This window comes from Podarcis erhardii, assembly GCF_964252035.2.
Source record: "Podarcis erhardii genome assembly, chromosome: 5".
Lineage (NCBI taxonomy): Eukaryota > Metazoa > Chordata > Lepidosauria > Squamata > Lacertidae > Podarcis > Podarcis erhardii.
Window position 1 is genome coordinate 97,728,470 of NC_138509.1, and position 23,746 is coordinate 97,752,215.

Below are 23,746 nucleotides of genomic sequence, written 5' to 3' on the forward strand. Positions count from 1 at the left end.
GAGAGCATGCCCTGGCGCAGGGAGGAGAGGAAGATCCAGATCTTTAAAAGGAAATGCCTCTTCAAGAGATGTACCAAGGAGTCTGAACAAGGGGGCATAACGGATCTATGGGGTGGTGAAGCAAAGTGAAATACCGGGGCACTTCCCAGTCAAGAGAGTGAACTTGTTATTGTCAAAGAGCACTTACAGTTGCTCCTGCAGCTCTGGAGACCTATAAACACCAATCTAGCATCGAGGCAGATATTCCCAGGTCCATCAGCAACAGGGGACCATTCCATTCTCTCTCCACCAGTTTATGTACCTTCCCCCAACAGGCTGCATGCACATCGCTTGAGACTACGCCTGCATGAAAGGTGACTCTGCTCTTCCCTCTTCAGTTCTCTCCTGGTTCTGGGAGACAGTGGTGCAAACAAGGGTGAGGAGGCACCTGGCCCCTTATTTGCCTGGCCTGCCTCTTCCTCTGGCTCGGACGCTTCTCCTGCCTCTGATTCTTGCCTCCTGGCTGGTACAGGTCCCCACAGACCGCTGCCCCCCTCTCCCGAGTCAAGACTCCAGCCCCCCTTGTCAGCGTGCTGCCAGTCGCTGACAGTAAATCAATTCCAGAAAGTTAATCTGGATATATCAGGCTTCTGCAGAGCGTGTGAGAGTGTGGCAAGGCGGAGGAGATCCTCAGAAGATGAAGTAAAACAGGAATACGAAAGGGCAAAAAGCACAGAGCAGAATCCGTGAGCTGAATGTAGCAGATGCTCTGTTATACGGGAGTCTGCAAACAGGAAGGGGTCGCTTACACAGAGACAGGAAAAGCCAGTAATTGATCATGGTGGAAAGGCACAGAGAGATGAAGAGCTAGTCTGCAGGAGGCCTAAGAGGAAAAGCAGTGCCCCATGAAGGCCCTCGGTTCAAGTCCATTTGAGATTATTGGCCTGGGAACAGCTGTCTAGACACTCAACTGGTGTCTGTCCGTATCCAGAGTTGTAGAAGTGACTGTAAATGTTACCTTTGACAATAAAGAGTTCACTATCTGCTGTGTGCATTCCTTTGGCTGGGAAATGCCCCTGACAGGTACTTAGGGAAACTGCAGAGTGCATGCACCTTTTTAGGAACCATTCCCTTTTATCTCCTAGGAAGGAATAACTGGTCAGATGGTGTCTGTATCACCTAAAAACAAAGATAGGAGGTATTCTTCTTCAAAAATTATACATTAAATTGACTTTAAATCAGATGGTAGATCCATTTTTCTATTCTGAAGTCTTATGCTGCAATCCTAACACAAGGAATCACGGTTACGTGCAGCACGCTGTATGATGCACTTATTGGGCAGCCTGGACTTTCTGGGGTTCCTTCCAACATGAATTCTTCAGGTATAGGTAGCAGCCTCGATGGAAGAGGAAGGACAGCAAGCCTGGGCTCTGCTGACCTTACCTTGTTCCCGGTGCCAGCACAGCAGATTCCTAGGGCCATAGCTGCTCCGTAGCGGACATGGGGGTTGTAACTTTCTGACAACAAGGAAACTACACTTGGACACTGTTCAGGAGTCCTGAAGGAGAGGAAAAAAAAGAGAAAAGCAAAGAGAGCAATTACATTTCACTGAAGTGTAAAGAGTACCACATTTTTTAAAAAATATTTAATCATTTTTTCAATACAAACAACAAACGCAAAAGACACATACAACAAAAACCATAATAACACTAATAACAACTTGACATTTCAGATTTGAATACACTGATATACCTATCACTACACCTTTTAAACAATATTTCCCCACCTCTCTCTCCCCCCTACTTCCCACCACTATCCGCCTTATCGCTTAAATATTCCTTCCAGATTTCTTCATATTTATCCATTCTTAATTTGCGTCGACATGCAATTCGTTCATATGTAGCTAATCTGTCCATATTATCAGTCCATCACACCTTTAGAGCTGCAAAGTACTGAGCAAAGTCTTGCAACCAAAGGGAAAGGAAGCAACACTTACTTCTGCTAAACATAGCTTGGATTCTGCTGCTGCCTGCATGAGGCAACTTTGACTAGTAATGTAAATAAAAAGGTGATGGGAACGGAGGTTCAGGGTGAAGGCAAGCTGTACCAGGCAATTCTTTCTAAAGCTAGAACAGGCCTGAGGACGATAAACTGCCTCACACATAAAGCTATTTGTCACTTTGTTCTCAAACAACAGCTCAAAGCTGGCATCAAACGAGCTGCTCTGAAGATAGGGAGTGACAAGGCTTTGAATAAATGAACCTAAGCATTCACAGTAAAGGTTTTTAGGGCCCTGACACAAACTACATTTGCCTTTCGATTACTTCAGCAATTATTCAACCAAGTTCAACACACATAAAGAGATCAGAATTTATTAATTATTATAAATATTTGTAGACCACTTGTCATTAGAAACGTATTTCCGTGGTTTACAGCAGTAAAAAGAATATAATGTACAAAAACAAAATGCGCACAGTACGGCATACACAGCAGCCCAAAAACTGAAAATTGTAACAGCTGAAGTCATGAGCCATCGAACGCCAAAGCAAACAAGGTTTTCAGCAAGTGCCTAAACTGCAGCAGAGTCCATGCTTTATACAGTATCTGGGGGTCGGCTATTCCAGTGTATGAGCAGCAGCACCCTAGAATCAGTACAGTGGTACCTCGGGTTACATATGCTTCAGGTTACATATGCTTCAGGTTACAGACTCTTTTAACCCAGAAATAGTGCTTCAGGTTAAGAACTTTGCTTCAGGATGAGAACAGAAATTGTGCTCCGGCGGCGCAGCAGCAGCTGAAGGCCCCATTAGCTAAAGTGGTGCTTCAGGTTAAGAACAGTTTCAGGTTAAGTACGGACCTCCAGAACGAATTAAGTACTTAATCCAAGGTACCACTGTATCTGCTTGCATTAAAACACACACACACACACACACACACACACACACTTTTAAACAGTCAGGTCCTTTAATGAATGGGAGCATAGCCGTCAACTTTTCCCTTTTCTTCCGAGGAATCCTATTCGGAATAAGGGAATTTCCCTTAAGAACAGGGGAAACATTGACAGCTATGAATGGGAGTCTTCAAGTAAAACCTCTTACAGGAGGGTGGAAATGGAATGTAAAGTTTGGCATTATGAAAACAAACAAAAGGTGGACAATGAAGGCTACAGCAATGAAGAAACATTAAAATCAGGAACTCTGTAAGCCAGCTGCTTTGCAAAGTATAACATCCCCTCAACCACACTTTCCCAGTACTGTACACTAGTCATGAAATCAGCCATGCTAAGGTGTCAAAAGGGTTCTCAAAGGTCTTCTAGTTCAAACCCATGCTGATGAAGAAGAGGTGGTGACTTGACCTCTTTCTGAGGCAGCCTGATCCCATCAATTTCATCTACACTCATTTCCTTGAAATTTGAACCCACTGGTCTGGGCCCTGCCTTCCTTTTGGAGCAAATTATTGATCCATCATTTAAATCCAAACCTGAAGACTGCCATTCTATTATTTCACAGAATCATGGAATCACAGAGCTGACAGGGATCTTGAGGGTCATCTAGTCCGACCCCGTGATGCAGGAATATCCAGCTGCCCCATATGGGAACTGAACCTGCAACCATGGCATTATCAGCACCAGGCTCTAACCAACAGAAGCAGTCTCTTCTCCAAGCCAAACGCTTTCCATTCTTTCCTTACAAGGATTTGAGTCTCCAGGGACCTCACCATTTTTGTCACTCTTCTTTATCAACAAGCGTGCCCATTCCTCTTAAACCATAATTGCTCAGAAGCGGGAAACAGCAATTCGAGTCCTGCCCTTTATAAATGAACGTCCTTCCCCACACTCTGAGCTAGCCAAAACCCTGCTTCATCATGAAACCATTTGCGCATGATGTTTGTCGTTTTCCGGAGAATTATACTTTAATTCAAAGGAACACTTGTTCTTGGAAAGTCGAGTGAGCATCACCGTTCCAGAATGGAGTGATATTTCAAACACGTCCCGCGGGACTTCTCAAATCAAATCCTATCACTTGCTACTCAGTTCCCCAGAGTCTTACAGCATTCAGCTAAGGCAGCCTTTCGCAACCTGTGGGTCCCCAGATGTTGTTGAACTACAACTCCCATCACCCCTAGCTAGCAAGGCCAGAGCTCAGGGATGATGGGAGTTGTAGTCCAACAACATCTGGGGACCCACAGGTTGAGAACCGCTGAGCTAAGGCATTTATTATGGCATAAGCTTCTATGGACTCATTTGCCTTCTGAAAATATTGAAGGCACAAAGCTTTTCCTCTGTGAAAGAGTTAACACTTCGACAGGGGGCAGCAACAGCACATCCACACACATCACAGTGGCAAAGAACTTCCTGACAGTAAGAGCTGTTCGACAGTGGAATTTGCTGCCAAGGAGTGTGGTGGAGTCTCCTTCTTTGGAGGTCTTTAAGCAGAGGCTTGACAACCATATGTCAGGAGTGCTCTGATGGTGTTTCCTGCTTGTCAGGGGGTTGGACTCGATGGCCCTTGTGGTCTCTTCCAACTCTATGATTCTATGATTCAAAGAGCCGACCCCAACATGTAAGAGGCAACCGCAGACTTTCAAGCACGGTGCAAACATTTAATTTTCACTCCAGCCAGAAATCTAGCCCCCTGCACACGCTAAAAATAGCTATTCTTCAGACGCACAGGACCGATAATGGAAATTTCCGAAACAAATGTACTTATTGAAAAGCCACCTGCAGAATACCAAACTCCTCACAGGAGGAAGGGTGAATTTCCTGTTGCCACAATTAGAAATGGAGTGATGCGAACCTATTTTGCAGTAGCCTCACGGTGTCTTAATGGCAGCTGTCTCAACAGCGGCACAACCTGGATCTTTACAAGGATGTCAGATAAAAAGGACAGCTTTAGCCCATAACACTCCAAATGTACAAAAGTAGTGTTATCTGTCAAGGACGGCATTATCGTTAAGTGTATCTGCTTCCAAGCCAGCTATTCTGCATTCAATGTAAGAGACCACCCGTTCCTCAGGGACCCTTTCTACCTTCCTTTTTGTTGTATGCTGATGAACTCCTGTGCACCTGACAATTCCTGGCTTTCAGAGAAATAACCGGCAGCAGGTGATGGGGAAGACTCTTGCTCTGCACAGGACCCTGGAGAGTCCCTGTCAGTCTGAGGAGTCGTATCTGAATTAGATGGGCAGGTGGCATGGCTGGGAAAGAGGTTCCTTTAAATGCTCCTGATGAGCAACCTGTCTGTGCCCCAGAGGATTCTGGAAGTATGTTCCAGGCGTAACTCAGACAAAAGTGGTTTTCCTAAACAAGAAATCGCCACACACTACCATTTTCTAGGCCAAGCAACAGGCCCTATGCAAAACATACCCAAACTGGTTACCTTCATAAGCTTTGTACTATAACCCCCACCAGCCCTAGACATCTGGAGGGCACCAGGCTGCAAGAAGGCTGTTCTCTGTGATTTAGAAATGTCAGTTTGCTGGTTGTTGTCCAGGATGCACTAGACTGAAGTAACGGGCAGCTCTTAGGAGACAAAATGGCACCCCAAGAATGTAATCCCATTTGGAAGGCAGCTAAGTCAATAACCAACCACCACATTTTGTTGCAGTGAGTTCCTTAAATTAAGCATTATGTGATGGATCCTACTATTGCTTTAATCCATTACAATGTACTAGGTTTCTCCTCCATGTATTTCCATATGCACCGTGCCATATACCCACCACTTGTAGAGTAGCTACCCCAAACCAAAGTTTTTGTGACTCACAAAATCTCAGCAATAATTTGAGAATCTACTTCGTACTCCATTCTCTAGAACAAAAAATGCCGCAACAACTGCACATGCTCACCAAACTAAATCCTAGTTGACTGAGCCAGACTGCTTGACATATTAGCCACAACTTTATCTTTAATACACAACATCTGTTGGGAAATAAAGTTTTACACCTTCATAAACACTGATTAGTTCACCTACTTCCAAGTAATGCTCGTAAGATTCATTTGCAAGCAATAGTACGCAGGAAAGCCATAAACTCACCCAAGATTTTAGGCACCTCCCGGCCTCAGTTCCCTATTCGTAAAATTGAAGCCCAACTGACAGGGCTGCTGGGAAGATTATTAAAGCATGGCCTGTGATCGACTTGTGCACTTGAAGCACTATGTAGATTACAGATAAATTGTCGTACAGTGTTGTTTCCCCTGTATTTATGGAAGACTTAAAAAGCTCCTACTACCAGGGAGCCCCTTTTGACTGCCGTGAGAAAGGGAACAGTATATTTTTACATGCTCAAGTGAAAAGGACCGACGTTGACTGGATCAACCCATTCAGAGTTGGGGATGAGAGTTGTGTGCTTCAGGTTTGGGAAGCTGGATGGCGGGGGTGGGAGGAAAAATAACCTTGCATGGCTCTTCTCCAGATGCAAAAGAAAAGAGGGAGGGGAAGGAATATCTGCTCATTTGTTGCTTTGCGTTTTAAGCACTTGGAGCTGGGTGCACTGGAATGAGTCAATCAACAGATGATACCAGCAGAGCATACACGTTCAGAGGAAGCTGCACAGAAGGCGAGAGGCAGAGAGGAAGGGCTGGTCAGCGCTCAAGGGACATCTTAAGTATGTAAAAATTACCAAAAGAAAAGGGCAGCATGACAGAGGAGGGAGGGAGCCATTGACTCGAGCCATTCTCCTCCTCCTCCTCTGGGCTTGACAAGAGAAAGAAATCAACGGCGTAATCGCAAAGTGAACCCGACTGCGGTGGGAAATTCAATCGCAAGTGTGCGTGGCTGGCTTGGAAGAAAGCAATGCAATTAGAGGGAGACATTCTAAGCATCCAGTGTGCGGCAAATAAGGAACACACGTCCTCCGAGGAAACGGATCCAGCTCAAGGACTAGGGAAATTCCGCTAAAATCCAGGGAGTGGATAAATAAGGTAAGGCGTCAGTCGTTTTAAAACTGTTAAAAGGCAAGAATGGTAATGTGCCCTTTGTATATCGAGAAACGCCATAGAAAAAAAACTGAATGCAAATACAGAAATCCAAGGGGGCCACTTTCATTGCTTGTTTATTAGAGAGAAGGAATTGGTAAAGGTTCCTCTCAAAAGGGATTTAGAAGTCAAGTCTGTCTGGTCAAATAGTTCACAAACTGTAACTCCGGTAAGATTATTATTTGCTGTCTTCCCATTGAGCAAGTAACCCCCCTATAGTTCTAGCCTGCAATCACCTGCAATAAGTACCATTAACTCAATGCGAGTTTCTTCTGAGTAAAAATGAATAGGATTGCACTATTAGCTTAAAAAATAAATAAATCCTAAATTGATTTTATCTGCCCTTCCACCTGATGAACAAGCAGCCAGGCACGTAGTAAGGAAGCCTGCATCAGTTTGCAAGCTGTAGTTCTCTCAAGAAATGAAATTTACGGAGAGAAAGAACTGGGAATTATTCTCATAGCTCAACTACTGAGAAAGGGGAGCAAAGCTGTACCCAAACAGGATAAATAGTTTTCTCCGGAGCTGTTTTACCCCCAATTGCGAGTTTTTTGCAACATCACAACCTTTAAAACTCAAAACTCGGATGGTACACCTCTAAGTTCAGTGTAACAATTCTAGCCCATCAACAAAAGTTAAAACATGACATGTGTATGTTCTATTATGTAGGGCGAGCTCTTCAGCACAGGAGGAGAGGCACTAGGATCTAATTCATTACCCAACTCTTCAACATTCATTTTTGAAGCTTTTCGCTTTAGGGAACAGTCTGACCATTGGGAGCTATAATAAAGAGATGGATCCAAGCCAGCATACTCATTTTTAAATACTCTTTGCCTGCATCCAAGGAAGGACCACGATATAAAATTGCACAAGAGAGAGAAGACCCTCAGGTGGTAGCAGATGAGTAGTTTACGATGCTGGTCTTTCATCAGGACCGCACTGGGCCGGAGAGGAAGACCAAGCTCCTAGAATTTACAGTATGTCCCAGTAACACATGGTCTCCGAACAAATCCCACCGGGTGCTGAAATGGCCTTGCCTGTGAACATGTCTGGGTCTGGCAATGGATCTGCACAGCCAATCACAGCAGAGGGGACCATGTTGCGCTGGGCAGCTCTGCTCATTCTGATGGTCATCATCCCCACCATTGGGGGGAATATTCTCGTCATACTGGCCGTATCCTTGGAGAAAAAGCTACAATATGCCACCAACTACTTCCTCATGTCTCTGGCAGTGGCCGATTTGCTGGTTGGTTTGTTTGTGATGCCCATAGCCCTTCTTACCATCATGTTTGGTAAGTACTGGACTCTGATCCTCTGAAGTTATGTTCTCTCTCTCTCTCTATATATATATGTATTTTAAAGCACTGACCAAATTAAGAGATTTCTGGTGCCTTAAGCCCCTTTGCAACATGCAGCAAACTACTCTACCTCTTTCATTCTTCCAGACCAATGCTCAGGGAAAATCAGAACTACTGAACTACCAATCTGAAATCGCTCTTCTGCCAAGTGGGCAGCTATGTTATAACACACAGCAATGATAGTTTCATAGTTTAAATGAAAATATACACAGTTCCTATAAAATCAGAATAAGTTTTTTTAAAAAAAATTTTTACGTAAACTAGAAACATTCACCATGATCGCCACCAATGGGCATCGTTCCATCCATTTCAAGAAAGCCCCTTTTCTGCCTCTGTAGACACAATGATTCATAACACAGACCATATGTGTGATATAAGATACTGACATCATTTAATCTCCAGCTTCAAGGAAATAAAAGTTCATTTGAGTGCAATCAGTTTGCCTTTTTTTTTGCTTTCTATAACTAGTTAAGACAGACTCTAAGTCAGTATTCTAGTGATTTATGTGAAATTCATTTAAACAGTTCAATGGGGAATTTTCAGTAACGTCTTCCTTACCCTCAGATTCTGCTAGATTTCCCCAAAAAAATTTTCTGCATCTCCTAAAAACAAAATATGGATCTACAAATGAAAGTCAGGGCAATGTTCAGTGGCATGGTTCAAAGCCGGTTGAGATGAGGTTGTGAAACCATGATCATATTTTGATGGCAGTTTGTCTGAATTCTCTGATATGTCATAGCCAAGGGGTGAAGTGGAAGGCCTTCACCTCCTTGCCACGAGGTGGGATGTGGTCTGATCTCAACCCCTGGTCTTGGTGAATCAGCTCCCATGCAAGGTGTCTTCTTGTACATACTCTTGTGGTAGATAGGACTACTCTGTCACCAGCACAGCAGTTAAATCTCCTTAGTTCCAGTCCTCCTTTCACCGCCCATGAGATCACAAAAACAGAATTTGAAATTCTATTAGCAGCTTGGAATAACTGACAAGAGTCCATCTAACATAGGGAACTGGTCAGAATTATCTAATGTACAATTACAAGTGTGCATTGGTATGGTACCCCACTCGTCCAGTGGAAATGCCCCTACATTCAATAGTCCTAACTATACCCATGTACTACTGATTCGTAGCAAGAGTCAACAGGAAGACTAGAATGCAATGCTACATCAGTAAACAATGCCAGGGGACAGGATACAGAAAGCTCAAATTGCGGAAAGCATGTATTGTCTCATTAGTTCAATTTTCTCTCCACATACGCACAAAAAGGCCCTATGACAATTTGGCCTCTATGAATTATTATCCAGCAAAGAAAAACGATAAAATCTACTGAGTGGATACAAAACCCACAAAACTATAGTTCAAAGGAAATGAACCAAGTGACATATTATGGCCACAGTTTTCAAGCTGGAAATAAAAAATAAAGACATAAACAGTCCTTATGCTTGGAAGGAAAAGCACGAATGTCCCTCCAGGTACAAGGAAGATAAAACCAAGATGGGTTAGTTGATTCTTGCCCCATGTCCTTGTCTGGGGAGATCAACTGAATTTAATTACGTAATGTTCAAATAACACTTTATGGTGTTCAATGCCCTTCACATATGATACCTTGTCATGATCCTTACAAATGACAAAGGCAGCCCAGTATTATTATCCCCTTATCAGTGGGGTGGGGTGGGGAGGTTCTGGGAGAAGCTGGTTAATGACTTCATGGCAGAAGGCAAGAATTAAATCGGGAACTTTTCTGTAACAGTCTCTTAAACTACCCAAGGGAGTAACTGTGAGTGCAAATCATGAGGAGGAACCTTTGAAGAAGCAACGCAAATAAATCCTACATTAAATAGGAAGCTACTGCCATATTTTCTACTGCTACCCAGCATACTTAAATTACACTGGCTAAGATCATAGCAAATACATCACTCAAACTAAATATGCACAGAGGCAGGACTAACTCAGACAAGCAAGTCTTGGCCTTGGAGTCATTATAAATTAAGGTTTCCTGGACTTGGGTCTCCAGCTGTTTTTGTACTACAATTCCCATCATCCCTAGCTATCAGGACCAGTGGTCAGGGATGATGGGAACTTCCAGCTCCATCGCCTTCAAGACTGCTTTCTTCTAATCCAGATACAAGAGTGATAACATTTTGTTTTGAGAAAATGTGAGCATTCTGAGAGGTTCATTATGATCAGGTCACTTGAGTTACAGAGATCTTCATAGCTTGCAGGATTTGCCATACTGCTGTGAATCTGATCAACATTAAGTGTAAGCACCAAGAGTTAGAAGAAGTAAAAGAGCAAGTGATTAGCGACCAGCAAAAAACCGCAAAAGGATTACAAACTCTCTCCTCTGAAGTTTGCTCAGGGCCAAACGACACAAGATGCCATTCATACATTTAACAGTCGTGCGAGTGGCTAACTTGGCCTTAAGCTTCCTAACAATTTTGCTTTTCTGCTCTTGTCTTCTTTTATTATTGAAATTTAATCTTCCATTAATCCTGAGTGAAAACTACTAAAACCGAAGTTTAAAAAAATGCAAGGAATCTTAATTTAGAAGCCAACAAAAAGGCAGCTCATGTTGCAGGGTGCTTAAAAGGGAGGGAAGTTAGGGATCATAATTAAATAGGTGTGGCGACATTATTTGCAGGCACTCTGAAAACACAGCTGACCCTAAGCTGAATTCACATCCCTAAGATGTCTACCTAGCCGCAAAAGTTGTGTATTTCTGCTTCCTCAGCAACTGCTAGAAGAGAAAAAGGCCCTGGGCTGGGTGGACTGAAGCAAGTCTCCTAGAAGGCTAGTAATCCCTTAAAAATCCATTAGCCAAATAACTGTTTAAATAGTGTCAGCTGTGGCCAAGTCGGCCAATAAGGTCCACCCCTCCCTGCTTTTAAGACTTCTGTGCTTCCACAACTGTACAGAATCTCAACACATCATACAAACACAATTCCTTTCATTTCTGACAGTTGATACAGAACATCTAAGAGGAAATGTGTGTGCCTCTCGACTCTATTCACTCTTCTAGACCAGTGGGCATTCAAGGAAACTTTGGGGTTCTTTATAAACTTATCAAGAGTTCCTAAATGAGACTAGTAAATGGTAGGCAGGCATCTTTGAAAGACAGTCTACCATCATTTCAATGAAGAGTGACGGTCCTTCTATCTGATTGGAAAATTTAGGCAACGCAATTTGTAACGCACATGATCAACAAAGAGTAGGAGGATTTGCAGGCTGACATCTATAGCACCAAGGAGTTTGGCTTGCCTGGGCCAGAGAATAAGACATTCCCCTACTTAGCAGACGTCACTGGGGCAGTATAATCACTTAGAATTGATATAGTGCTTTAAAATGTTCAAAACCCATCATGTAAATTGTGGCAACCATCCCGTAAGGTAGATCAGTGTTAGCATATCACAAGGCGAGGTGCTGAAAGTAAAAGAATGCAGTTTGTCAAAGGATGCCTACTGAATTCATGGCCAAGGTGAAATTTGCACCAGGGACTTCCCAGTTCACAGCTCAGATGCTACACCGCTACCACTGCCTCCTGTAACTCCTCCTCTTCATTATTCTCATTTTACAGAGAGGAAAGAGTTAATATTATACACGGCCAAGAAGATCACTCAACAGCCACAATGTGATCTGGGCTGCAGACAGTCCAATGCCTTATTCACTGGGCCACCCAACACTGAAACACCCACACTCAAATTGCAGCCATGACTCTCAGTATCAAGCATTTAAAGTCACTTTTCTGAAACACACAACACACACGCCACCTCTCTCAAAACTGAGCACAAAAGGAAGAAAAAGCAGAAGTTTAGCGGGAGAAAAATCCACATTCTCTGATGTAAGAGGGCGAGAGAGGCTATTTTGCTCCAGCGCAAAAATTCTCTCCCTGCAGGAATGAGCAGAAAGGAGGTAACGTCTAAGCAGCTCTGCACAAAGGAGAGAAAACATTGAAATCATTCATTGGAAATCTAGTGAGCCAGGAGCCATCATCCTCTTCACATGTAAAGCGAACACCTGCACACAAAAAGGCCATACATTACTTGGTCTCAACAACATTAGTTCAAGGCGCAGGAAAACGCTTGCCTTGCTAGATAGAATCTCGGGATTTCAAGCACACAAATTTAATTGGTTACTTGAAGCTTTTATTTCTTCTGGCACGACTGTTCTCTGGGAACGAGAGATTTTTTAAAAAAGCTAATAAAAACTCAAAGGAAATCTTTAAAAAGGTTTGCTCAACATTTCACGGTCTATTCAACAAGGCATCCGCTTTCTACTTCATTTTAAATGTTATCAATTCTCTTTTTAAACAAAACAAAACAAAACAAAAAAAAAGCGCTCCAGGGTTTTTCCCTCTGCTATTACTATTAATACCCCACAAACCACAGAGCGGACTGCTTTAAAAATAAGCCCTTGCTTTCGCGACTGCGGAGGGCTGGCTGCTGCAGGAAGAACCAGCTGCCACGTGGTTTGGGCTCCACAGCATCCCACCATATTCCAATAAAGAAACAGCCATTTAACACAGGTGCAGAGCCACTCACACAATGCTCTCCACAATGTCGGGACTGTATGGTTTCTGTGTAGGAATTGGTTGGCTTGTGTAGGGAAGCTATAGACACACCGGAAGCCTCCCTCAAGGTAAACCAGGCTACCTGGGGAAAGGAGGAGGTGGGACAGTAGTTGTTGCTTATGGATCCAAAATGAAAAGGCAGCCGGAAGGTGGGGAGAATTGCATTCAGATCTGGTTTTGCTGTATTCTGCTTAACAAAGCCATAGGAAGCTTAGCTAGGTTTGACCCTGTAGTAGTTGATTCATTATCCTTGTCAACCTTAGTATCTGAAGGAGCGTCTCCACCCCCATCGTTCTGCCCGGACACTGAGGTCCAGCTCCGAGGGCCTTCTGGCGGTTCCCTCGCTGCGAGAAGCCAAGTTACAGGGAACCAGGCAGAGGGCCTTCTTGGTAGTGGCGCCCTCCCTGTGGAACGCCCTCCCACCAGATGTCAAAGAGAACAACAACTACTAAACTTTTAGAAGACATCTGAAGGCAGCCCTGTTTAGGGAAGCTTTTAATGTTTGATGTATTACTGTATTTTAATATTTGATTGGAAGCCGCCCAGAGTGGCTGGGGAAGCCCAGCTAGATGGGCAGGGTATAAATAATAAATTATTATTATTATTATTATTAGTAGTAGTAGTAGTAGTAGTAATGCTGAGAATCCTGGCAACTTGTGTTGGCCCCACAGATTAAGAAAAGAGGGCACGCACAATAAGAAGGTCCAAAATCTCAAGATTATGCCCAGAGTAAAAAAAACCACTTTATTTTTACCTTTGAACAGTTATGCCCCCCCAAATGTATCCGTTTTTATTGCAATTGATCCAAGACAAGTCATTACGCGATCCCCAAAAAGGCCACAGCTAATTCACAGCAAGGGCCTCTACAAAGAAATCTGGCTTAGAAACCAAACCTTGCACCGTTAAGTAAGGAACAGGAGCTGGCTACTACAGGAATAGTGATGCTGATGAATTTGAACATGACAAAATGAAAGGGGGACAATTTATTATTAGCAGGTGCACAGGGCTGAAGAAGCCCTATTTAGAAATCGGGATTCTGAATAATGAAAAGGAAAACCACTCGTTGCAACAAGATGCGGTATTTTCACCTGATCGCCACCACCACAGCGAAGAAAAAGTACCTAATTGCAAAGCAGCACATGTACCAGAATTGTTGTGCCCCAAAACCAGAACACTACACCTCTAACGCTTAACAGATCACCAGTTGCTGCTGCCCTTTTTTGCTTAATAAACCCACAATCCACTGATTTTTAGGCCACTACCTCAAAGGCATTGAAGACAGGGCAATTGCCCTGTTCAAGAAGCCTTGATTAATCAATAGATTAAATGTGCTTACATTTGCAACTGAGAAAGGGTTCTACAGAATAGCTCCTACCCCACATCTACCGATGCAAACACTCATCTTAAAAGTAGCTCCTCCAGTGCAGGAGAGGTGGAAGAAGGTCTCTTCCGAGATGTCACCTGCAGTTTAAAAAATTACTTGTACTAAAAATAACTTTTTAAAAACTCCTGCCTGATTAACTGGAGGGGGTTATACAGTGGTGCCTCGCTAGACGAAAAGAATTCGTTCCGCGATTCTCTTTGTCTAGCGGTTTTTTCGTCTTGCGAAGCAAGCCCATTGACAGCTTAGCGGATTAGCGCTACAGCTGTCAAGCGGCTTCCAGCAATCAGCTGTTAAGCGGCTTATCAGCGGAACAGCTGATAAGCGGCTTAGCGGCTTAAGAAAAGGGCGAAAAAAGCGAAAAAAAACCCCGCCGGGGGACGCAAGATTTTTTCGTCTTGTGAAGCAACCCCATAGGGAAATTTGTTTTGCGAAGCGCCTCCAAAACGGAAAACCCTTTCGTCTAGCGGGTTTTTCGTCTTGCGAGGCGTTCGTCTTGCGGGGCACCACTGTAGTGTCGCGAATTCATTTACTAAATGTTGCACCCTCTTCCACAGGGTGCACACCCTCAAAGAACAATCCTAACCCTTTCCTACTCTTTTTCAGAGATTGCATGGCCTCTTCCGCGGGAGCTGTGCCCTGTCTGGCTGTTTCTGGACGTCCTCTTTTCCACAGCCTCCATCATGCATCTGTGCGCCATCTCACTGGACCGCTACATTGCCATAAAAAAGCCAATCCAAGCAAGTCAGTACAACTCACGGGCCACAACACTCATCAAAATCACAGTGGTCTGGCTGATCTCAATAGGTACGTGGCAAGCATCAAAGGGAGGGTGGGCTTTTCATTTGCTAACAGCTGGTGTGAATGCATGGGTGCCAGAGAAGAGGCGCTGCGTGAATGGTGAGCAGCCTCCGATGAGGACATCAGCTAGCCTTGGTTCTCTTCCTCGAATGAAATCTCTAAAACTGAAGTGCAGCTGGGGTCTCAAGCAAAACAGGCATAATCATAGAGTTGGAAGAGAACCTGAGGATCATCTAATCTGACCCCCTGCAATGCAGGAACATGCAGCAATCCCTTATGGGGATCGAACCTGCAACCATGGCATAATCAGCACCACGCTCTAACCGAAGGTGGCCATTCCCAGTGCTTGGCCAGAAATTTCATACTATCTACCTTTTAGATTTGTCAGCAGCCTCTGACATGGTCGATCATGATCTTCTGGACCACCGCCTCGCAGACGTGGGGATACAGGGCATAGCCCGTAACTGGCTGTGCTCTTTTATCTCTGGTTGGGGACAGAGGGTGGCACTAGGGAGGGAAATGTCGTCGCGCCATTCCTTGGTGTGTGGAGTGGTGCAGGGCGCAATTCTCTCCCCGATGCTTTTTAACATCTTTATGCGTCCCCTTGCCCAGATTATCCGGAGCTTTGGGCTGGGCTGTCACCAATATGCTGATGACACTCAGCTCTATCTGCTGATGGATGGCCACACCGACTTGGCCCCGAACACACTGACCAGATGTTTGGAAGCTGTGGCTAGATGGTTTCATGGGAGCCCATTGAAACTAAATCCTTCAAAGACAGAGGTCCTATGGCTGGGTCGGGATGGCATGGGGATGAGGGACCAACTCCCTTCTCTTGCGGGGCCCCAATTAGTGCCATTGCCTTCCGTTAAGAGTTTGGGTGTAATCCTTGACGCCTCCCTTTCCATGGAGGCGCAAGTTACAGCAATAGCCAAGGCGACATTTTTCCACCTTCGCCACATCAAGCAGTTGGTCCCTTACCTTTCCCGCCCCGACCTGGCCACAGTGATCCATGCGACAGTTACCTCCAGGCTTGACTACTGTAATTCGCTCTACGCAGGGCTGCCCTTGAAGCTGTCCCAGAAACTCCAGTGGGTGCAGAATGCTGCAGCGAGGCTCCTCACGGGGTCTCTGCCATGGGAGCATATTCACCCAGTGCTTTTCAAGCTGCACTGGCTCCCGGTGGAGTACAGGGTCAGATTTAAGGTGCTGCTTTTGACCTTTAAAGCCCTTCACGGCCTAGGACCCTCGTACCTACGGGACCGCCTCTCCCGGTATGCCCCACGGAGAGCCTCAAGGTCCATAAATAGCAACACCCTAGTGGTCCTGGGTCCTAAGGAAGTCAGATTGGCTTCAACCAGAGCCAGGGCCTTTTCAACTCTGGCTCTGGCCTGGTGGAACGCTCTGCCTCATGAGACCAGGGCCCTGCAGGATCTGATTTCTTTCCGCAGGGCCTGTAAGACAGAGTTGTTCCGCTTGGCCTTTGGCTTGGAGCCAATTTGATTCCCTCCCTCCCTCTCTCTTTTTTTTCTTTTCCTTCTCCTCCTGCGATGAGGCTACATTTTAATATTTTAATGTTCCATTATTTTAATGTTGTATTTTATTTTTGTTTTTAAGTTGTAATCATTCATCTTGTTTTTATTATTGCTTGTAAGCCGCTCTGAGCCCGGCCTTGGCTGGGGAGAGCGGGGTATAAATAAAAAATTATTATTATTATTATTATTATTATTATTATTATTATTATTATTACCTGTCTTGAGGGCGAATGTTCCTTCTGTACCAAAAGAAGGCTCAAAGCCCTAACACACCATTCAGATAGCATCTCTGAACTCAAACTCCTATAAGTTAGGGATCAAAATACACAATACCATACTGTCCAACAGAGCAAAGCATGGAAATAATAATAATAATAATAATAATAATAATAATAATAATAATAATAATAATAATTTGTATACTGCCTTGATCTGAAGATCACAGGGCAGTTTGCAACATAAAAATAAGAACACAAAGTACATACAAAAAGAACCCAAACCAATAATACTTCCCCTCCAACAAACACATTACCATTATTAGTTTGTTGGGAAATTGCTTAACATATTTCAGTTGCAAAAGTTGGATTAAAAGTAAAGGAAAAGGGACCCCTGACCATTAGGTCCAGTCGTGGCCAACTCTGGGGTAGCGGTACTCATCTCGCTTTACTGGCCGAGGGAGCCGGCGTACAGCTTCCGGGTCATGTGGCCAGCATGACAAAGCCGCTTCTGGTGAACCAGAGCAGTGCAAAGAAACACCGTTTACCTTCCCACTGGAGCGGTACCTATTTGTCTACTTGCACTCTGACGTGCTTTCGAACTGCTAGGTTGGCAGGAGCAGGGACCGAGCAACCGGAGCTTACCCCATTGCGGGGGTTCGAACCGCCGACCTTCTGACTGGCAAGTCCTAGGCTCTGTGGTTTAACCCACAGTGCCACCTGCATCCCACAAAAGTTGGATTGCTACAACAGAAATCACAATGCCCCAGGCTCAGAGAAGCTTGAATTCAGTCACTACCACTAGCCCCAGTGAGGAGCAGTTCCTTGTGGGTGGGAAACTGACACCACCTCCAATTCTTTTGGATCTAAAAGAGAAGTGAACTAGCTGGGTCAAATGCCCACCGACAGACACACTAAACAAAAAAAGATAAGGACAGAGGAACAGGAGGGTGGGGTGCAATTGGGAACTTAACTGTTCAGAGGTAAAGGAAGAGAGGAAACTATGACTGTGTTGTCAAAAGTACGCAAAGCAGAAAATAATAAATGAGGTGCAAATGAATAGTTTATATTATGCTTCTCCGTGTATTCTGAACTCTCTGAAGGCACACTGCCCGTTGTTAATGTCTCGTTGGTTTGTACACAAAATGTCAACTCCAGATGTAAGACAAATGATGAGCAGGGGGGAAGTGAATCAATGACTCCAAACTACTGGCGAGCAATGGCTCCAAAGCACAGGAAGCAGACATCATAGATTAACCGTAAAACAAGTGATGCAAAATATGCCCAAGAGTGTCAAGAATAAGAATGATTTTAAAATCAGTTATGTTGCAAACAATTGAGAGGTGAAAAAATACACCACCCACTTAATCAATGACTACACCCGTGGTTGTTTTTTTTAAAAAAGCACCACTTCCTACATTAGTAAATTTAAGAGCTTCCCGCAATCAAAGGAAACAATAGGCAACTTTTGCAGTCCAAAAAGGGAAATGGCTAATGAGGCAAAACTATTTGAACATGGCCTTTTAATGCCAGGTTTTAGCAGCATCAATCATATGCAGCACTTATCCCATGTCTTATTACTCATTAGATGTACTCAGACTCTGAATTGCATCTTCTCAATAATTTCAGGGGAGCTTAAAAACTGATTAGCAGATGTCTAGCTATGGACTCTCCAAGTTCAGAGGCAATAGGCTTCGTTGGGCCTCTTCAAGGCATCTTGATGCTCACTGCAGCAACCAAGATGTTGGACTGGATGGGCCCCACTGTCTATTGCTTTGGTTTGTTCTTGTTTTTATTATGTATTTTGTGTTTTCATCTTGCGTTTTTATGCTGTGAACCACCCTGAGGTCCTCAGCTGAAGGGTGGCATAGAAATTAAATAAACAATCCAGCAGGACTCTTTTCATTGCAATGCCTCTGCACTGCTATGAAGCAAGAGAACAAAAGGGACTTAAGGATGTTTGTCATTTCTACAGTACATAAGACATGAAGAGATAGCCTAAGGTACAGCAAATCCCTAAACTTTATAAAGCCGTGGCGGCAGCACTAAAAAGTGAAAGCTTCATCGCTGACCCGATTACTTGAGTGCTGCAGGGCCGAAGGCACCAAGTTTTGCTTGGTAGCTAAGTCAGCTCTTAAGAAACCACAAATATGTTCAACAGCAGCAGTTGTTAGGAGGAAGGAAGATTCGCTAGGCCAGAGAACTCAAAGCATCCTGTGCTTGCAACTTGCAGAAGGTCAGGGAAGGAGAACGGAAAAATTAAAACCAATTGCCAGCATTTCCCATGCTTCCCGCCATCTTGAGACAATTGCTCTCAGCTGCGTGAAGCTCCCCAGCCATGCTCTCCTCTCTCCTGTGGAAAGAAGGCTTGTGGGAAGTGGGTCACCAATGCAAATGCAACGCGCGCTTTATGTCAAACACAAGGGATCCAAGAAAAATTTGTTCTATTTGTTGCCCAAGAAAGGAGATGGGGCACAAAACAGCCAGTGTTGCTCCAGACATGGGCTAGAAGGAGTCAAGAGGCATAATTAATCTCATGGGAGTCACCTCCCTCGACCTGATGCTTTCCTATTTTGACGTACTATCTAGCTACTTGATCTGTTGTGCTTTGGAGACATTTCCAGTTCAACTGCTTGGAGGGCTTCTGTTCAATTAAGAGGCATATAAATGTTATTAAATAAAGAGGTTCTCTCTAACGGTGGGCTTGCAAAGCTCCTGTAATTTCATTTGCATGACTTGCTCCAATGTTCGGAAGCCAGTCTCAGAACATGCTCCTTATTATGTACTGTGGCGCTTTCAGTTCCACGTTCAGGTTGGAGCTTACTAGGTTTCTGCTTCCCCTACAGGCATTGCGATCCCAATCCCGATCCGCGGCATAGAAGAAGGTGTCGAAAACTTCCCAAACTTCACCTGTGTTCTGACACCAGAACGTTTTGGAGACTTCATGCTCTACGGTTCGGTGGCTGCCTTCTTCGTCCCGCTGGCCATCATGGTGGTCACTTACTTCCTGACCATCAGAGTTTTGCGCAAGAAAGCTTACTTGATCAACAAACTGCCCCAGCGCTTTACCTGGAGCACGGTCTCCACGGTATTCCAGCGGGATATGACGCCCGGATCATCACCGGAAAAAGTGGCCATGTTGGACAACTCCAAGAAGGACAGGCCTTTGCCTAACGGGAATGAAGAACTGCTAATGCGCAGGATGTCTACCGTCGGGAAGAAGTCGGAACAGACTATTACCAATGAACAGCGGGCCTCCAAGGTCTTGGGTATTGTATTCTTCCTCTTTTTGTTGATGTGGTGCCCGTTCTTCATAACCAACATCACTTCCGTTCTGTGCACGTCCTGCAGCAAGGAGTTTATCCAAACACTTATGGAGATATTTGTCTGGATAGGGTATGTGTCGTCAGGCGTGAACCCACTGGTCTATACCCTCTTCAACAGGACATTCAGGGAGGCATTTGGCAGATATATCACTTGCAATTACACGACCTCAACGCCTGGATCTGCCATTCGGAAGTGCTCCAGCAGGCTCTCGTTCAGAAATTCCGTGGCAGAGAACTCAAAACTTTTCATGATGCACCACGGAATGCGGAATGGGATTAATCCAGTCATGTACCAAAGCCATCGGCTTCGCACCTCGCCCATCCAGTCCCCGTCGGCCATACTGCTGGATACACTGCTACTCACAGAGAATGAAGTTGGTAAAACAGAAGAACAAGTCAGCTATGTATAGCTGAAGAGAAAAGACAGGCCATACCCTAAACTCACTGATAAATGCTCAGTATGTATATGTGGTTCCCCTCTGTTATTTATACAAGTCCAAATTATAGTTTTATCAACTGCTCTCCTCTAAGAGTAGAGGCTTCTCTCACTCAAAGGGCCACCTTCATTTATTCTTATTTATCAGCAATTTATCCTGCTACAAAAAAAAAAAAAGTATTTGAGCACAGTGGTTTACAAAACAGAGGTGTTCAAATAAATACAATTATGGTAACTATCATGTCTCAGACATCGGATTCCCCATTCCGTCTCTTCAAAAGGTACATTATTGCTAGGAGGTCTCTATATAAGCATTATATAGGACCATCCTATAGAGCGACATTTTACACTAAGAGGAAGAGGCCTGCACTTTCAAACTCAAGTATGTACAAGTTTGCAGAATTACCAAGGCTTCCATGAAAGGGTGATTAAACTTGGAAAGAAAGTACACAACTCAAGACCATTTAGGAATCCTCCCCACCCAACTGAATACAGGTGTTTACATGTGGGCTAGTTGGAAAGGAGATGATCATAACCACCTCAGCTAGTATTGTCCCACTCCCCCACAAAAACAATCCTATCCAATAAAGCTCAATGGTGCAATTTGAATAACATCAATGCATGGAACTGCCTTCCAGTCGAGGTCAGAGAGGAGCCCTCCCTACTGAAAACTTTTTTTAAATCCCACCGGCATTTCCATTGGAGTTTGATTTTATAGTTTTAACCATTTTTTTGTATTGTATCTTTGCAAACTGCTTAGAGACTATTGTAGTTAACTGGTATATAAATTGTTTAAATAATAATAATTATTAATATTAATAAATTAAGAAACTGCACATATTTGTTTAATTTTCATAATTCATTCTGCCTCCTTGTTCCAAATGACTCATTTCCAGCTAATAGCACTAAGAAATTTCACGCTGATCCTACGACTTCCACAATCAGTTATCGCGTGACAGTAACACCTTGATCAGTCTAAAGAAAAGGCCCATCTAGATTGTTCTGTTTCAAACAGCACCCAGTCGAAAAAGTCACTTCAAAGGGCCTTACATAAAGAGTCCAGTAGAAAAGGGTTCTGCTTTGCACTGCAGGGGTTGGACCAGATAACTCTTGGGTCCCTCCCAACTCTACAATTCTATGAAATAATAGCGACCAACGGAGGCCAATAGTGAAATTCAAGGGCTGGGATTGAAAGAGCTGCTCAGACTCACACAAGAGGCTAATATTTCTTTGACACCTATAGCACAACCTGCTTTTGAAACTTTCCTCCATTTCAAAAGCAGTTTGTCGTGCAGTCACTTTTTTGGAGGCTAAATGGAAGCTAAATGAGGAAAAACAAATCTAAATTCCCTCTCTCACACCCACCCACACTTTGGCTCACTGAATTGAGCTTTTGTGGTTCTTTGGATCCTGCCTGTTGACTTATTGCAACAGCAGCAAAAAGAGCCAAAAAGCATTGTGACTCAGTCACTAGTTGTGGAAAATGATTATAGCATCAGTGTTCTGTGAGTTTTCAAAGGACAAGTCAAGCGTACTTGTAAAACTTCAAGTCCTTCCCCAAAAACCACTCCATGGCCGGAGGGCTGCTACAGCCTCTTCTCAAACTAGGGCGGCTCTTCCTGATGAATTGAGGTGAAGGCCAAGCTATGGGGAGAGTTTGTTCCTGAAGGGCTGTGCTTCCCCATGCTCTCAACGTGTGAGCTATGTGTGGAATGCTGCAAAATAAGGCAGCCTAACATATTTAAATCCATATTTTATTTCTCGTATAAATGTTTACTTCTCAGCATGGCCTTAAAACAAACAAAACCGGGATCTAGTAGGTGCTCAGTCATGTTCCCTGGCTCCTGATGACTTCGGTGCAGGACTCCCTTGGTTGCAGAGTTGTCTGTATCAATGGTTCTCAAACTTCTTTCTCCCACGGTTCACTTCGATACTGCTGAGGAACTCAGCAGACTATGTAGGAAACTTTGTTCTACATTTTAGAACACCCCCCTTCCGTTTATGGATTAAACATCATGGGTAGGGGTGGGTACCAGCATCACTGTCAAAACCAGGGGACTTACTTGGAAAATCACAGTCTCACCCTCCATTGTAATGAGAGAATCAATAATGTGTCAGTTCAAGTACAGATACTCAAGACTTTCCGCAAACCATCTGCACGGAGCCACAGGACTACCATAGTCCACAAACCAGAGTCTGAAAACCTCTGTGTTCTACATGAAAAAAGCCGCGAAAAAAGCACTCACAGGGACAAATGACACAGAGATTATTAAGAAATGTCCTGTTTACTAATCTGAAAGGTGTTATACCCCACCCTTAAAAAGCACTCCGTAGTGTTCATCCCTTCTTAAGCTCCACCTTCAGTGAGTTGTTAAAAAGGAAGGCTGTGAACAGTTTGCAGTCTACATTCTGAAACTTAGGTCTGGGCCTCCAGGAGAGATGTGTGGGTTCTAGAACTCAGGGAGTGAACATCTATCAGTTGTGGGGAGTCCCCCCGCCCCTGACTTCAGCTCTGGGCACAGACCCTGCAAAAGAAGCTGTTTCATTCATGTCCTTCAGAAGAAATGTCTGCCACTCAGCTGAGCACAAGAGGGCACAAGCAGTGCAGGAAAAATATCCAACTACCCCAACCCACAGATGGCCATACGCAGCTGCAGAATGTGCTGGAGGAATCTCCACTTTTACCCTACAATAGCGACTATTGCTGCAGGGCTTGCAAGGTCCTGGGACGTACAGTGAATTCAGAATGGGAATAGTTCAAGGCATTTGGGAAATATTGGTTCAAGACTCTGTATGAGCCACATAAGGGGCTGATTACTCTCTTAAGGTGGGTCATACTACTGGTCCATGCAGCCCAGCAATCTCCTCTGACTAGCAATGGTCCTCCAAGATATCAGACTGGGGTCTCTCTCAACCCTGCCACTACCTGACCCTTCTAAGTGTAGATACCAGGGCTTGATCCAGGGATCCTCTGCTTGCACAGTGCATACACACACGTGTACACACACACACACACACACACACACACACAAAACCACTGAGCTATGGGACCTGACTGGATTACAAAATCTTTCTGCCATCTTGAAGAACGGTTCTCAAAGTTGGGGGGAAAAGTTGAAACCACTTGAATAACCTGATTGGCAGACATGCAAACTTCAGAACAAATAAAAGTGGTTTC

General features: G+C 44.2%; 2 protein-coding genes across 3 annotated transcripts in view; one reads left to right on the forward strand and one right to left on the reverse strand.

The window, feature by feature from the left end:
• PSMD1 (proteasome 26S subunit, non-ATPase 1) overlaps nucleotides 1-23,746 on the reverse strand; it is a 91,707-nt gene that overhangs the window by 30,801 nt on the left and 37,160 nt on the right. Inside the window, exon 17 of the mRNA XM_081862191.1 lies at nucleotides 1,423-1,537. Coding sequence (XP_081718317.1) covers nucleotides 1,423-1,537 — 115 coding nt within the window. The remainder of the gene's footprint in view (nucleotides 1-1,422; nucleotides 1,538-23,746) is intronic.
• The window catches only part of HTR2B (5-hydroxytryptamine receptor 2B), a 187,144-nt gene continuing 169,127 nt past the window's right edge, over nucleotides 5,730-23,746 (forward strand). The window contains exons 1-4 of one of the 2 annotated variants that reach the window (XR_014156717.1): nucleotides 5,730-6,898; nucleotides 7,622-8,244; nucleotides 14,862-15,062; nucleotides 19,653-20,960. Coding sequence is in view for 1 of the 2 variants with exons in the window: in XM_081862660.1 (XP_081718786.1) it covers nucleotides 7,947-8,244; nucleotides 14,862-15,062; nucleotides 19,653-20,542 (1,389 nt within the window). In the remaining variant the exon portion in view is untranslated. Of the gene's footprint in view, nucleotides 6,899-7,621; nucleotides 8,245-14,861; nucleotides 15,063-19,652; nucleotides 21,405-23,746 lie in introns of those variants that run through there. The other variant, XM_081862660.1, reaches the window with a different exon arrangement.